Source organism: Balaenoptera borealis (genome assembly GCF_965194805.1).
Source record: "Balaenoptera borealis genome assembly, chromosome: 20".
Lineage (NCBI taxonomy): Eukaryota > Metazoa > Chordata > Mammalia > Artiodactyla > Balaenopteridae > Balaenoptera > Balaenoptera borealis.
The window spans coordinates 55,401,355-55,417,729 of record NC_138879.1 but is presented as its reverse complement, the minus strand read 5'-3'; the positions used below and the strand labels follow the sequence as shown (position 1 = coordinate 55,417,729).

The following is a 16,375-nucleotide window of genomic DNA, read 5'->3' as shown; positions in this document are numbered from 1 at the left end:
ACATTTCATCTCCAACACTGGAGCCCGGGTGTGGAGGCCTGGCCCGACCACCTCCCACCTGGGTGACCCCCATGTGCCTCGGCTTCCTCCGAGGCCAAGGGCAGGTTTGGTCAGCTGATCTCACCATCCCCTTAGAGCTCTGAAGTCTCATGAGACAATCAGCTCAGCCTCTTCTAGAATAAGACAGTCCTGTTCCCCTGGGGATGACTGAGCAAAGAAAAGTCCCATTGCCCATTAGGGGCTGAGGTTGACCAGAAGTTTCCCAGAGTTCAGGTGCATGGTCCAGGCTGTCTGGCTTTACCTGCAGCCTTAAACCTGTTCCTGGGAAGATGAACTCAGAGCTACCTGTGCTTCCAAGACCTCTGTAAAGAAGTCTTTCTTGGCAGAGTGAACAGAATGGGTGGGGCCCCCGGGTGTCAGCCTCTCTTGAGCCCAGCCAGGGAAGCGGAGCTCCCAGCCTCTGGCCACACTGAGCCTTGGAGTCCTGGGTTGGCCCCAGATGGGAGGAGAGAAGCCGTGGGGCTTGGGGAGAAGCCTGGGCACTGGAAACCAGGGCCTCCCAGCTCAGCTCTCCACTGGATGACCAGCCCACTAGGCTGTCAACGTGACCAACTCCTTGCTAATTTTGCAGAGAGGGCAGCAGAGGGGCACACAACCTTGATGAGGGCTCTGCAGCACTCAGGTAGGTAACTAACACCTACAGGCTGGCTCCTACATCCATCCAAGTGAAGGACCGTCTTGTCATTCCCTGCAAATAGTCATTGAGCAATGACGATGATCTTCCAAGCAATGTTCTTGGATCTGAGATGCCACAGCGAATAAAAAGACAAAACCCTTGCCTACATGGAGCTTACATTCTGGTAGAGACAGAGACAATAAACCAGTGAACTTACCAATACATGATGTTAGATGGCATAGGCGCTCGGAAGAAAATAAAGCAGGGGACAGGAGCGGATGAGGAGATTAGGAAAGGTGGTACCACCTGAGCGTCAACTTTCACAGCACAAATATCTGGTGCTGGTAAGTTTCTGGCCACAAAACAGAGGCGGAAATACCCCGAGGCAAGAACACGGGCGGCGTGAGGAGGGTCTGGCGTCTGGATTCCAGAGAGAAAGGTAGAAGGTAATAGGAGCTGAGCTCAACAGAGCAGCGAGGGGCCGGGCCATGCAGCGCTGTGACTGAGAGCCCCTCTGTCAACTGTCCAGCCTTCATTCTTGGTCTCCGCGAAGCTTGGAGTCATGCCCCTTGGCTCCCTTGGTCTGCTGTTAACGCACGCAGCTTTGACAGCAGGCAGATGACTAACAGCCCAGGTACACAACTCACAGTGGTGTGTAGCTGGGGCATAAGTACTTAACTTCCTCCAGCAGACGCCACTCTTGATCATGGGGAGTTGGATATCAAGACTCTGGAAACTTAATACATGAAGTCATTGCTACAGCAAGGGATGGGTACACCACCTCCCCCAGCTGCCCCAAGACAGGCTCTTTAGGAGTGAGTCAGGCCAGGTGAACACGCGAGGTCCCCACTCCTCCCCATCTATGAAGGTCACACAAGCCCACTGCGAGCCTCTGAGATCCTGGGCTCAGGGAACCTGCAACTGCAGACGTGATAGGTTTAGGTCCTGATGCCTGGCTCCGCTTGGCCTGCTAATCAATTCTGATAGTCAGCACTTGGTATCCACCGGATTGGTTCTAGGAACTGCCACGGATACCAGATTCCACAGATGCACAAGTCTTATAGTTAGCCCTCTGTATCTGCAGATTCCACATCCGAGGATTCAACCAACTGCGGACGGTAAACATAGTAAAGGATCCGAGGCTGGTTGAATCCGTGGATGGAGGGCCAACCATATTTCTACTGGTGCCTGCTTTTGCCCAGGTGTCCCCATTCATAGTTGCAGACTGACCCCATCCCTCTCTCAGGTGAGCCCAAGTCCTCTGCTCCGGCCCACCTGCCATGCAGAGGACTTAACCCTGCAGCCCAGTAAGAAGGACCAGCCAAGCTCTATCTTGTGGGTCTTGATGTGAACTCGAACTCCACAGTCCTCGAGCATGTTTGCCTTATTTGATAATCTCCCTCTAGCTCTGGTTCTCAGTTTGCTGAACAATGGGACCGTGTGGGAAGTTTTTTAAAAATGCTAATGCCTAGGTTCTACCCCAGACCAATTAAATCAGAATCTTTGGGACGAGGGCCAGGCATTAGTATTTTCAGAATATCCTACATCATTCCAATGTGCAGTCAGGGCTGAGGCTTGCTGTGCTAAAGGGATCTTCTTCAACTTTAATGTGTGTACAGATCACCTAAAGATCTTGTTAAAATGCAGATTCTGAATCAATAGGTCTGGGGAAGGGCAGGGATCTTCTTCAACTTTAATGTGTGTACAGATCACCTAAAGATCTTGTTAAAATGCAGATTCTGAATCAACAGGTCTGGGGAAGGGCAGGGATCTTCTTCAACTTTAATGTGTGTACAGATCACCTAAAGATCTTGTTAAAATGCAGATTCTGAATCAATAGGTCTGGGGAAGGGCAGGGATCTTCTTCAACTTTAATGTGTGTACAGATCACCTAAAGATCTTGCTAAAATGCAGATTCTGAATCAGCAGGTCTGGGGAAGGGCCCAAGAGTCTGCATTTCTAACCAGCTCTCATGGCATGCAGTCACTACTGGTCCATGGACCACACTTTGAGTAGTGAGGGTCTAGAGGCAGCCAGATTTGCGGGGTGGGAGATGGAAGTGGGCTTCACTGATTTTCTGGGTCCAAAGTAAATGTCCAGTATTGAAGCTCCTTTTAAAGTTAGAAAGGGACTTCTGGAAGAGCTAGGGTAAAGGGCTCTTATAGAAGGAAAGAGGAATTTTCTGCTAATGTGGAAATAGGAGATCCTATACCTAAGAAATGCTACAGGATCCACTGTGTATTGTAAATAAAGTACCTAACAGACTACCCAGCACATAGTGGGTACCCCATACTCACGGTACCATAGTTTTTATTAAGACAGGACCCTCACTCCACTCCTTAAACCAAACAAAAAATATATATATTTTTTTGTTTGTTTGGTTTAGGTTTGGTATGCTTTTGACTTGCAAGAGCCCCATAAAGCCCTACAAGCCCTTTCATCCTAAGGACGTGCCGCAGGCAGGGGCCAAGCACGGAAGGCTTGGGGCCAGGGGCTTCCATCCCAGACACGACCTCACGGACCCTGCCTGGTCTAAGGATACCAATGCCTTTATTTCTCTCATTAATTTGATTTGTTTGCCGCGAGTTGGGCAAAACTCCACAGCCCGGCCATGGCTAAAATTGAGATTTGTTACATTAAGGACCTATTTTAAGTGCTCTCCTTGGTTTAACTTATAAAACAACTCCACACAGCAGGTACTTTTAGTCTCAAGGGCAGATGAGGAAACTTAGAAAGACAAAGAAGCTTGTCCAGGTCACATACATAGCATGTGACAGGGTCAGAAAACAAACTGAGAGGCATATGTCAGAGCCCATGTTTTTCCAGGGCTTCTCAAATTTTATTTACTACGTGATCTCATGAAAATGCAGGTTCTCCTTCATCGGGTGAGGTGGAGCCTGAGATTCTACATTTCTCACAAACTGCTGATGTGGCTGGTCCTTGGACAGTATTCTGAGTAGCAAAACTACTCATATGCTATGATGCCTCCTGGGATTTCTGTCCTCAAGATCCCTCTACAAGACTCTTGCCACCATCCTCCTATGATCGGTGATCTGTGGATTTGACCAGTGGCAAAATCACAGTAAATCTCCACTTTGAACACCTATACAAAGTTCTGTTTAGACTTCTGCTCAAAATGCAGTCTTCTGTGGCAAAGGATCAGCTATTCGGAAAAGCAGCTGTGTCCATTACAAGCTGTAGACGTTGCAGATGGTTACGAAATTGCTTTTAAATATAAGTATCACCACTGAGAATGCTTTCTGGGCCAGGGAACAATTCCCATCTCTAAAAGCCAAGTAAAGAGTTCCAATTTGAGAAATACGTAGGAGGGATTTCTCAAAACATAGGAGTGAATCATTTAACTTTAAGCTTCTCTTCTCAGATTAACAGAGGAGAGGATGTATATAGGAACCAGAAGAAATGACAAATCTTCCCTCCCAGTGAAAGGCATTTAAGGGCAAATCTAGACCATCCGCTTAATCAGTCTGGACTCAGTGGCTGGGAACTAGCTGGTTGTGAATAAGACGGAGAAAATCGGAAGAGAGAGGGATGAAGGTAAACTCTCAGGGGTACTTTGGGTACCAGAGTGACCTGAAGTTCCAGAATCACAGACAACGTTCTGGAGGAGCCTTACTTCAAAACATTAGTCAGAATGGCACCTTTCTGCAATTTCCACAGCCCAGTGATTCCCAAACTCTGCTCCATATTAAAATCACCTCCTGCTCAGGCCATGCCCCCACATCAATTAAATTATGATCTCTGGGGGTGGGGCCCAGGTACCCTTAAGTTTTAAAGCTCCCCAGGTGATTCCAATGTGCAGCCAAGTTTGAGAACTACTGGCACAACCTTTCGGTGTCTTCCTTCATAAAATAAAGGAATCCATCTGGACGAGTGGTTCTTTATTCTGTCTTGCATGTTAGAATCACTTTCAAGTGATTTTTTAAAATACTGCTGCCAGCAGCATCCCTAGAAACTCTGGTTAATTTATGGGCATCATCAGCATTTTTAAGAGCTTCCCCAGGTGATTCTACTATGCAGGAGGGAGATAACTACTGGTCTCAGGGTTTTTGCCCACTTCTTCCATTGCTTACATTTTAAACATCTAGGATATTCAGGCTAAAAATGCATCTTAGACTTTTTGAAAAGGTGGATCTCTCATCCTTACTTTTAAATCAGGGATTTTTAACTTCAGAAGGGTCTACAAATCCCCTTAAATACTATGCAAAATGTTGGATGGATATATATATTCATATGTATATATTTGGGGGAGGTGAATGTCCTTAACTTTTATCAGAGTCTCAAATGACTTAACTCTTATTACCTTAAAGGCAAGTATGTGATTTCTGATTTAATACATTTAAGAAAATTAAAGAATGAATGGAAAACCAATTTGGTTTCAACAGCACATCTGCTAGTTTGAATTTGGGACACATCTATTGCCACCTAGTGGCTGCATATCTTTATTGCAGGTTTAGTTCAGACCATATAGCCCATCCTTTGAAAAGCTATAGGGTGACAGATGTGAAGATTTCACATCCAAGTATCAAAGCAGAAGCTGTGTCTGAGACTGGGGTCAGTAGTAGACTGTCTGGTAATGCTCACAGTAAGAGATGAGCTCCCCACCTGCACTTACAAGGAGACCATCCACTCAGATACTTTGGATTCATGTCCCAAACTGGATTAGGACACTAGGGTTTCTAGACCTTACTGTTGTTACCAACATGCCTCAGTTTGACTGCCGGCTTGCTTTCTTACCAACCATATGTGCTTGAGAAAATTACTGAGCCTTTCTGTTCCACATATAAAAAGAAGATAATACAAGCACTGCTAAGATTGCTGTGAAAAATAAGTAAGACAATACACATAAAATGTTCAGCATAACCCTTGGCACAGCGCAAGATCCCAATAAATCTGAGGTTATATTATTTATCATTATTTCCTTGCTTTGTTTATTGTTCCATATGGGTTACAGTAAAGACCAAGTAAAAGAGCAAAAGGTATATTGCTGTCACACGGCAACTCATCGTATATCCAGAGAATCCACAGAGCACAGAAAAGGGTAACCCTACAACACAGACATAATCCTTACCCTCAGGAAGTGCCCTTTGAGATTCCGACAGTTCATCCCTCTCTACGTCTGAGTGCAGCCACTTCTTGTCAGATATCTACCTTCCCACCACGTGAGCAAGAGGGTGACCATACTCCACCACCAAGGCTACCGCAAGCTCCTTTCAGGGAAGAGGATTACGCAGACACTCACTAAATCACAGACGCCTTAAACCAACAGCTCTGCTCCAGCCTGGACACTCACTGGCGGCAGTCTTCCATGCCACTCTCTCCGCAGGGGAATGGTCCCCAGACTCTTCCACAAGCCACCTGCCCAGGGCTCCAGGACCGGCTGCTGCCCAGCTGAAGCAGAAACACCACCGAAACTTCTCACCAGCCTCAGCAAAGATGCAAGGTGATCAGCTCTCACTTACCTGGAGTCTGCTTGACTGTGCGCACGGGAGTGTAGTGGTTTTTGGAGGATGATCTGACCGGCGTGTTCTCTTTGGGAGAGCTATCGATAGCCGAGATAGCTTCTCTTTCACAGTGTGCTATGGGGATTGGTCCCTGTTGTCTTAAGATGTCGGCCAGAGCCCTGAAAGAGGAGGAGACCACACAGTGAGATTCACCGAGCTGGTGAGTGTAACCGCAAAGGAAGCTGGGCTACTTTCATCGGCCCTTTGATGATGGAGACCCAGTATTCAGTTACAGTCACAGCATCATCTGGTGCTGGTCTCAGTGGGGATACAGGGGAGAGGCTGCCATGCCTGGGGGTACAGGCACTAAAAGGCTGTGATTAAGGTTTCCTTCTTACATTCATTTCACACCAATCAACTCTGAGCCCTTTCAAAACGCTGGCTCCCCAAATAAGCCTGTATGCCAGGCAGATACGACAGCAACTGGCCCGTGGAATGCCACTGCAGTGAAGGGCGGCCACCACTGGCCTCAAGTTCAGCGGCAGGTGACAAATATCAGGGGGACCAACTTCCCCATGGAAAGGCACACACCAAGGAGCATGTACTCTGCACGGGTGACCCAAAGAAGTACAAAACAGAGCTCCCCTTGTCAAAGAAAGGTGTGATTTAGCGGCAAAGGCAGGACATACAGATAAGATGATAAATATCAGAACACACGGACGGTGCAGACAGTGAATGCAGCTGAAGCTTAGAGGAAGAAGCAATCACAAACACAGGGAGGAAAGAGAGATGCACAGAGATGTTGCTGTAGCTGGAGAGGTCCATGCCCTCTGCAAGGGACCCAGGGACCCCTAGAGCAGCTTTTATCCACCCAACGCCTCTCTTCAACAGCCAAACATACGTTTACTGAGGACTCAGCATGCATTAGTCACAGCAGAGACAGAGGTAAAGAGAACACAATTCCTGCCCTCTAGGGGCTCAGCATTTAGGGGAAATCGCTCCCCGACCTGGTTTGGAATAGGACTCCCTCTGTGGGTGGGACAGGTGATACCACTGCCAGTGGGAAACAGAGACATGCAGGTATGTTCTGAGGAGCCACAAGGGACCACCATCGGACACTGTCATTTCAGGGCCAGGCGCCCGGTTCTGAGTGCACGAGCCAGGAGGAACTCTTCCATCTACCTGAGTCCCTGAGGGGTGGGTGAGGCACCATGCCCCAGGCCTCTCCCGGCCAGCCCGGCCCACCTGACACCTGGCTACACCCAGCCCACTCTGAGGCTTCACTCCACTGGAATTCCAGCTCCCTGCACTCTGCCTCCGTCAAAAAGTGACAACCAACCGCAGCAGTTTAAAACGTGTCTGGGAGTGGATTGTTTCCTTTCATTATGCCGCCCCTGACTTGCTGAACCTTCCTGAGAGAGGAGCATCAAGCTGGTAATCTTATCATTTAGTGGCATTTATATAGCAATTTCAGATTTTCCAAACGCTTTCCTCGCACTGGCTTTCTTTTTTCTCAGGCTCTAAGGGAAAAAGCAGACACACGCCACCACCCCATTCACTTCTGTGGACCAAGAAGTGAGGGAGGGGAAGACAGAACCTCACTAGTTTGGTAAAGGAAGTCCAGGCAGACCTGGGGCCTGGGAATAAGAAAAAACATTGCCCTACCAAATCAAGAGATTTGGGTTCTAATCCCAGCTCTGCCACTGATGAGCCGTAAATCTTTGGGCAGATTTGTTAACCTCTGAAGTCGAAATTTAATCTTTTTATCCCCCATCAGCAAAACAAAGGGTTTAAACTAACATGACCTCTAAGATCCCTTTTAATTCCAAAATGTGATCAATATTTTATATATTTTTTAACCACACATCCACGCACGTTACCTTGATTCCTTCACCCTTCTGTTTATCAAAGGCACTTTCCTACCATCTTTCTATGGTAAGGAAACAGTGACTTAAAAGTTATAACAGAGGGCTTCCCTGGTGGCACAGTGGTTAAGAATCCGCCTGCTGATTCAGGGTACACGGGTTCGAGCCCTGGTTCGGGAAGATCCCACATGCCGCGGAGCAATGAAGCCCATGAGTCACAACTACTGAGTCTGTGCTCTAGAGCATGCAAGCCATAACTACTGAAGCCCACGTGCCTAGAGCCCATGCTCCGCAACAAGAGAATCCACTGCCGTGAGAAGCCCGCGCACCACAACAAAGACCCAACGCAGCCAAAAATAAAAAATAAAAATAAATTAAAAAGTTATAACAGAAATACAGACCAATGGAATCAAATTGAAGAGTCCAGAAATAAACCCATACGTCTATGTTCAACTGATTTTTAACAAGGGTGTCATGATCATGGGGGAAGAAGTTTCTTCAACAAATGGATATCCACATGCAAAAGAATAAAGTTGGACCCTTACCTCACACTATATATAACAATTAACTCAAAATGGATCATAGACCTAAATATTTAGAGCTAAAACTATAAACTCTTAGAAGAAAATTGAGAAGTAAATCTTTCTGACCTCGGATTTGGCAATGGTTTCTTAGATATGACACCAAAAGCACAAGGAATGAAAGAAAAAAACAGGTAAACTAGGCTTCATCAAAACTAAAAACATTTCTGCATCAGAGCAGCATGAAGAAAATGAAAGACACCCACAGAATGGGAGAAAATATTTGCAAATCATATTTCTGCTAAGAGATTTGCATCCAGAATATATAAAGAACTCTTACAATTCAACAATAAAAAACAAACAACCCAATTTAAAAATGGACAAGATATAATCAGACATTTCTCCAGAAAAGGTATACGTGAAAAGTAGCTCAACATCACTAGTCATCAAGAAAATATAAATCGAAAACACAATGAGATAACCCTTTACACCCACCAGGATAGCTACAACCAAAAAGAAAATACCAAATGTTGGCAAGGACGTGGAGAAATTGGAGCTTTTATAAACTACTGGTGGGAATGTGAAACGGTGTAGACCCTTTGGTAAACAGTCTGGCAGTTCCTCAAAATATTAAACAGAGTTACTATACGGCCTAGCAATTAAAATACTCCTAGGTATATGCCCAACAGAAATGAAAACATATGCCTACACAAAACTTGTGTATGAAAGTTCATAGCAGCATTATCTTTTTTTTACAGAGGCCCATTCAAGTTGGTTTGTGCATATTTTATTTTATTTATTTATTATAATAATCAATGAAATGTTTTATTTCTATTTTTTATTTTATTTTATTTTTTGCTCACACTGCATGGCTTGCAGGATCCTAGGTCGTCGACCAGGGATTGAACCCGGAGCCCGAAGAGTTAAAGCGCTGAGTCCTAACCACTGGACTGCCAGGGAATTCTCCATAGCAGCATTATTAACAACAGCCAAAAGCTGGAAATAACCCAAATGTCCATCAACTGAAGAATGGAAAAACAAAATGTAGCGTATTCACACAATGTATTATTATTTAGCCTTAAAAAAGCAATGATGTTCTGATATGTGCTACAACATGAATGGACCTTGGAAACAACATGCTAAGTGAAAGAATCCAGTCATGAAAGACCACATGTTATGATTCTATGTATATAAAATATCCAGATTAGGCAGATCCACAGCAACAGAAAGTAGATTGGCGGTTATCAGGGGCTGGGGGAGGAGCAAATGAAGAATGATGGCTAATAGGTACAGGTTTTCTCTTGGGGATGATAAAAAAGTTCTAAAATCAGCTAGCGGTGATAGTTGGACAACTCTGTGAATGTATAAAAATCACTGAATTGGACAATTTAAAATTTAAGGATGAATTTTATGGTAGGTGACTCATAGCTCGATAAAGCTGATATTACAAAAAGAAAGCTTATATTCTTTTTCTTGCCTCTCACGTTCTTACAAAGACCTCTCAGGTATCTACGAAAGAAAACGGAGTCATGTGGTTAAGACCTTTTGGAAGGTCAGTACTAAATCTACATCGACGACAATGATTTTGCCCCTCAGGGGACAGTTGACAATGGCTGGAGACATTTTTGGTTGTCACACAACTGGGGAGGGAAGTGCTATTGGCAACTGGTGGGTAGAGGCCAGGGGTGCTGCTAAACATCCTACAGTGCACAGGACAGCCCCCTACAGCAAAGAATTATCCCACCCAAATGCCGATAGTGGCGAGGTTGAGAAACTCAGATCTGCGTCTACACAGCACTATGTGAAGTGGGTCTTCGATTAATGTTCAGTGCAATCTAGTTCCAGAGATGTGTACCAAGGTCGGACACGAGGCTGGGCTCTGGGACAACTAGGGCTAGAGACACCGAGATGAACATCTGAAGTCAGGGGATCTTGGGTGTCTGGGCCATCAAGTGTATCCCCGGGTCTTGGCACAATGCTCAGCCATTATTCAAAGAGAGAAAGGATGGCCAACAAACACGTGAAAAGATGCTCAACATCACTAATTATTAGAGAAATGCAATTCAAAACTACAATGAGGTATGACCTCACACTGGTCAGAATGGCCATCATCAAAAAATCCACAAACAATAAATGCTGGAGAGGGTGTGGAGAAAAGGGAACCCTCCTACACTGTTGGTGGGAATGTAAATTGGTGCAGCCACTATGGAGAACAGTATGGAGGTTCCTTAAAAAACTAAAAATAGAACTACCATATGATCCAGCAATCTCACTCCCGAGCATATACCCAGAGAAAAATATAATTCAGAAAGGACACATGCACCCCAATGTTCATTGCAGGACTATTTACAATAGCCAGAACATGGAAGCAACCTAAATGTCCATCAACAGAGGAATGGATAAAGAAGATGTGGCACATATATACAATGGAATATTACTCAGCCATAGAAAGGAACGAAGTTGGATCATTTGTAGGGATGCGGATGGACCTAGAGACTGCCATACACAGTGAAGTAAGTCAGAAAGAGAAAAACAAATATCATATATTAACGCATATATGTGAAATCTAGAAAAATGGTATAGATGATCTTATTTGCAGAGCAGAAATAGAGACGCAGACGTGGAGATCAAACGTATGGATACCAAGGGGGAAGTGGTGGTGGGAGGAATTGGGAGACCGGGATTGACATATATACACTACTGATGCTATGAGTAAAATTAGATAACTAATGAGAACCTACTGTATAGCACCGGGAACTCTATGCTCTGTGGTGACCTAAATGGGAAGGAAAAGAGGGGATATATGTATAGGTATAACTGATTCACTTTGCTGTACAGTAGAAACTAACACAACATTGTAAATCAACTATACTTCAATAAAAATTAGTTTAAAAGAAAAAAAAAGAAAAACAAAGAGAGAAAGGAGTGAAGATCATCCTTGTCCCATCCTTGTAGGGCTTTCATCCCTTTTGTCCATATGGACAGTGTAAATGGCAAACTCACAGCAGATTCGCTCCAGGCTTATTGGCCAAGGAGGACCCAGCAGAGAAGAGATTTTCAAACTGAGATCAGCACTCCCACAATAGGGGGGCCTGGAAGAAGGGGACTCTCGGCGCCCATCTCCTGAGAAGCCCTGCAGGATGCAGGCCCTTCGGGATGAGATATAAGAGGGAAGACACCTCTTTGGAGACCGTCAGGCTTCCCAGAGCATCTCTGCTCGCCTCTGGCTTGCTGCTGGTGAATGAGTTTTAACTGGGTTACGGCCAAGCTGTCTCCTTCTAAAGGTAATGACTTGCATGGTACCCTCTCCAAGTGCCCCGTTGGCAGGGCTGAGCTGGGCTGCACAGCCAAAGGGGATGGATGTGCTGAAGATTCAGGCTAGCTGGGGGCAGGGACCCTGCCCTGTGTGGTCCCAACGAGGAGGACAGTAGCCAGGGGTGTGATCCTGGCCTCCTGAGCACCATCCTCCGAGAGCCCCCTTTTCCCAGTGCCCTCCTGCAGCCAGAAAGGTGGCCCTCGTTCCCAGATGGTGCTGGGCCCCCCTCTTTCAGCTCACACACCCTTCCCTCAGCCCCTCAGCTCGGTGACCTCCCTCCTCGCTCCCATTCCTCTCCACCTTCCATCCCCTTCTCTCCAGGGTGCTGGATAGGTATTATTCTAATTCTGAAATGTGCGATCCCGGTCTCACCTAATTAATTTGGAGACGCCGGAGGAAATGGGTTAAGGCCTGAGCTACTTTCTCACCGTAGGAAAGAAAATTGGTCATTGAGGAAGCGGAAAGCAGATTTTGTGAGAGAATGGCTGCAGCTCTCGGGGTCAAAGAAAGGGACAGAGACCCCTTAGGGGTTGGAAGTGGGGGGAGAGAGAGGGACAGGCAGTGACAAACCGAGAGAAAGGGAGCGACAGAGGGACAGAGGTGGAGACAGAAGGAGAGGGAAAGGAAACAAGGGGAGGGAAGAGATGGACAGAAAGGGAGCCAAACCGATGGGAAGGGAGTCAGAGACTCAGAGCCAGAGAGAGGCCGAGGGAGAGATGCAGAGATGATAGAGTAAAGAGAGATACAGACAATGAGACAGAGTCGGGGGGAGACAGAATCAGAGGGTCACAGATAGACAGGCAGACAGAGCCAGAGAGAAAATGGGACACAGAGAAACTCAGAGAAAGAATGAGATTCAGAAGGTGAGAGATGGGGAGATGGGATCAGAGAGAGACCTTCCCAGGGAAAGAGCATCTGGGGGTGAGAGACAGAGACGGGCCAGTGAGGAGTGAGGCTGGTTCCCAGCCAAGGGCAGCCCCGCGCCCCCCCACCCCGTGCCCACTACAGAGGTCTAATTTAAGAACTTGAAGAATCTGGTTCTTTGTCTTGCTCATCCCAATCCCCCAATCTCCCCCTCCCCCAGAGCCACTTTGCTGCAATATCTGGATACAGGAAACAAAGGAATGCTTTTTGCCTGAATTATCTACCTAATTGCCTTGGTTCGCTGCACATGGATTCCTTGGCTTTCGTGGGTGTGTGGCGAGCAGGGGAGAGTTAATTAATTGGGCAGCAAATCTGAACAGGGAAAACACTCATTCTGATCACTCAAGCCAGGAAATTTCTGCGTTCTTCAGGACTCGTTGCTTGTATGTTAACCATCTGCAAAACTGAGATCCGACCTTACATATGCATAGCACTGAGCAGGTTCTAAGGGCTTTACCTGCCTTGTCCGGCGTGGCGGCCGTACTAAACCTGGGACCTCTGCAGCTACGGTTATCCCAATTTTAAACACGAAACTGAGGCTCAGACTAATTCTAGGACGAGAACACGATGGAACCAAAATTCCAACCCAGGGCTTCTGGCTGGAGTCCTGATGCCCTTCTGCTCAGGGGGGCTGCCTTTTATACACACCTCACTTTCCTAGGGACTGTCAGCTTGAACGAGCCCTCCCAGTCTCTCCAGCTGGGTCTGCTAATTTAGCAAACGCCAGTTAATATTAGGGCGTGGAGAAACAATTAGTCAATGAGTGGTTCAGGTCAAGACCAATTATTTATTCGCTTAACACCTTGGTTCATGTTGTCAGTGGTCCCAAGGAATGAAAGTGTGTTTGAATTTCCCTAAGTGTTGAGTTATTCCAATTCCTGTAGGGACCAAGCCTGGTCGACATTTTGATGTGTTGCCACCTGTATTCAAGACATGAAATCTTTCTTAAAATGGCAAATGATTCCCTTAACATGAGAAAAATAAACAAAACCTTGGTTATAACTTTGCTTCATAGTCTTGCCAGCTAGGGGAAATTAAGGGCTATAATTTATTGAGCCATTACTATGTGCCAAACAGAGTGCTAAACTCTTTTATGCATTATTTTATATAATCCTCAAAATGATCCTAAACAGTAGGTACTATCAGTAGCCATATTTTACTGATGAGAAAACTAAGACTTTGAGAGGTTACATATCTTGTCTGAGGTCACAGAGCTGGTAAGCGGTAAACCCAGATTTCAAACATAAGTAGGTTACGCTACAGAAGCTGACTTTATACCACTGAATTATCCATTCACCCATTTGTCCATCCATCCATCCATCCATCCATCCATCCATTTATTCATCCATCCATTAATCTATCCATCTATCCAACACCCCATCCATCCATCCATCCATCTATCCAACACCCCATCCATCCATCCATCCATCCATCCATCCATCCATCCATCCATCCATCCATCCATCTTTCCTTCCAATCCTCCATCCACTTAATCACATTTATTTTTTCACCTACTGTGTTCCTGCAGTGGTCTCTGAACAGGAGATAACAGAGCATGTTCAATCTTTAGTAGAAAAATCTACCCAGACAGAACTCAGTGGTCACCCAACTGCCCATTTCTATTCACCTTAGTGAGTCATGACCACCAACAGCTATGAAAGTTTTTACATTGTTTTAGCAGGCAACCTTCTATCAAATGAAATTCTGAGTAGAACACCAATATACTTCATTAGACTCCTGCTCTGCATGAGGCCAGAGTTAGAGCCAGAACCCTACTCTACCAAGTTCTTACCCTCCATTCAGCAGTCCCTGGACTTCATGGAGCTTCCAAGTTTGAAAACAAATGTGGCACAAGAGTGCCAGATAAAAACTTGGAATTGTTTTGTCCCCATCTTCACTCATAGAGCAGGGGGTAAAACTTAGGTTCCCCCCAAATTAAGTGGGGAAGCTAGGAACCCTAGTTTATTGATAAGTCTTTTTGAGCTCAATTAACATGCTGTCCATGAAGATACCATGAATATCTCTGCTCACTGAAGTGGAACAAATGGAAACCAGCCTTCTGCCTCTGCCATGTCTCTGGATCTGAGAGCCACATAAATGCCACGGAAGGGAGGAAATCAGTTCAGCCAGTGTTCAGTAAGTTTTTCTGTGCCAAGAGCAAGGCAAGCTGCATAGTGAAGACCCCCTAGTCAGGACCCTTCTCTTTTCGGAAGCAGCAGGAAACAAATTTATGCTGTTGGATGGGTACGATAGAAGGCCAAACAGATGAACCATTCCATGAACAAACTATTCTGGTTAATGTTTCTATTCCTAAGGACTAATGAGAACACTCTTGTTTTTGAAGAATTTTCTAAAAGCATTCCTGCCTAATTAAGTAGCATATACTGAATATAATTACTTAAAAAAAAAAAAAAAAAAAGCAAAGTTCTTCCATGAGAGGGCCACCAACCTAATCTTTAGTTCTCTTCACAGAGAAAACTCAATAAACTATAGACAATCTAGGAAATGGAATCCTATAAAAACTGGAGAATGAACCATCGAAGATTCTGACAGCTACTTCTGTGGTATTTCTCCTAAAAGTAGAGTGTAGACATCCTACTCCGGTTAAATAAAATATTCTGGTTATGAGAGTCCCGGATGACTGAGCTTTTACTCGACTCTGCCACTCTGGGAACAGCTAGAGGCCTCTTTACCCTCAGCCTCATCCTTATCTACTGGGCAGTCGGGATGCTTTTATTCTCTGAAACATGCACTCCGGACAACTGAAGTGAATATATTTTTAATAAACACGGACCGAGGAGAATGGCTTAATTTAGTTCTCCTTTTTTCTGGTTCTCTTACAGTCCACTTGAAAAACACAGCTGCCGGCTTTGTGTGTGCACAAGACCGCTCTCCACATACACAGAGGCTCCGAATGGATGGGGAGAATCTCCTTTGTTGTGATAACAATGTTTGTGCATCTGCACCCAGCCATTCTGCAGGTCTGAGTTGTCCCCGGCACAATCGGAATTCATCATGGCCAATAAACACAGCCGAACTTAGCAAGGGAAAGCTCGGCCTGCCTGCTTTGTTTTTCAGGCCAGCAAGGCAAGTCACTGCATCCCAATGAGCGCCTGACCTGGAGCCGTCCCTCGATGACGCACCGCAGCTAGGTACAGGGTCGACGTGCATCCCCTGGGACCCCAATTCATCCCTAACGGCCTCTCCTCCACACACGCCACTCCTTGCCTCGTGAATCATGTGAAAATGTACCCAGGCCTGGGACATTCGGTAGCATCTACACCAAGCCTAGACTTTTTCAGAAATATCTGGACTGTTTGAGCATGAATCAAAGATCTGGATGTGTCAAGGCCAGCTACTGTCTGGACCTGGGAGAACAAAACTGCTACCGAGACTTGTTAGCAGGGTCACTTGGGCAGCCAGGAGATAGATGAGTTAATAAATGCACCTACCGCTGCTCTTACTGTTGATACCCTTGGTGTCATTTTCCTGATTTGCTATAAACACAGACGTAAATCTATAGGAGAGGCAAAATGAAGGCGGTATTGCCCACTGGCTAAACACAGGGATTCTGGAGCCACAGTACCTGGGTCAGAATTCCGGCCACTTAG

At 45.8% G+C, this 16,375-nt stretch overlaps 1 protein-coding gene across 3 annotated transcripts in view; it reads right to left on the bottom strand.

Annotated features, from left to right (window-relative positions):
* The window catches only part of SHISA6 (shisa family member 6), a 264,868-nt gene that overhangs the window by 235,156 nt on the left and 13,337 nt on the right, over nt 1-16,375 (bottom strand). For all 3 annotated transcript variants that reach the window (XM_082373292.1, XM_082373290.1, XM_082373291.1), the window contains exon 2: nt 6,157-6,317. In XM_082373292.1, coding sequence (XP_082229418.1) covers nt 6,157-6,317 — 161 coding nt within the window. The remainder of the gene's footprint in view (nt 1-6,156; nt 6,318-16,375) is intronic.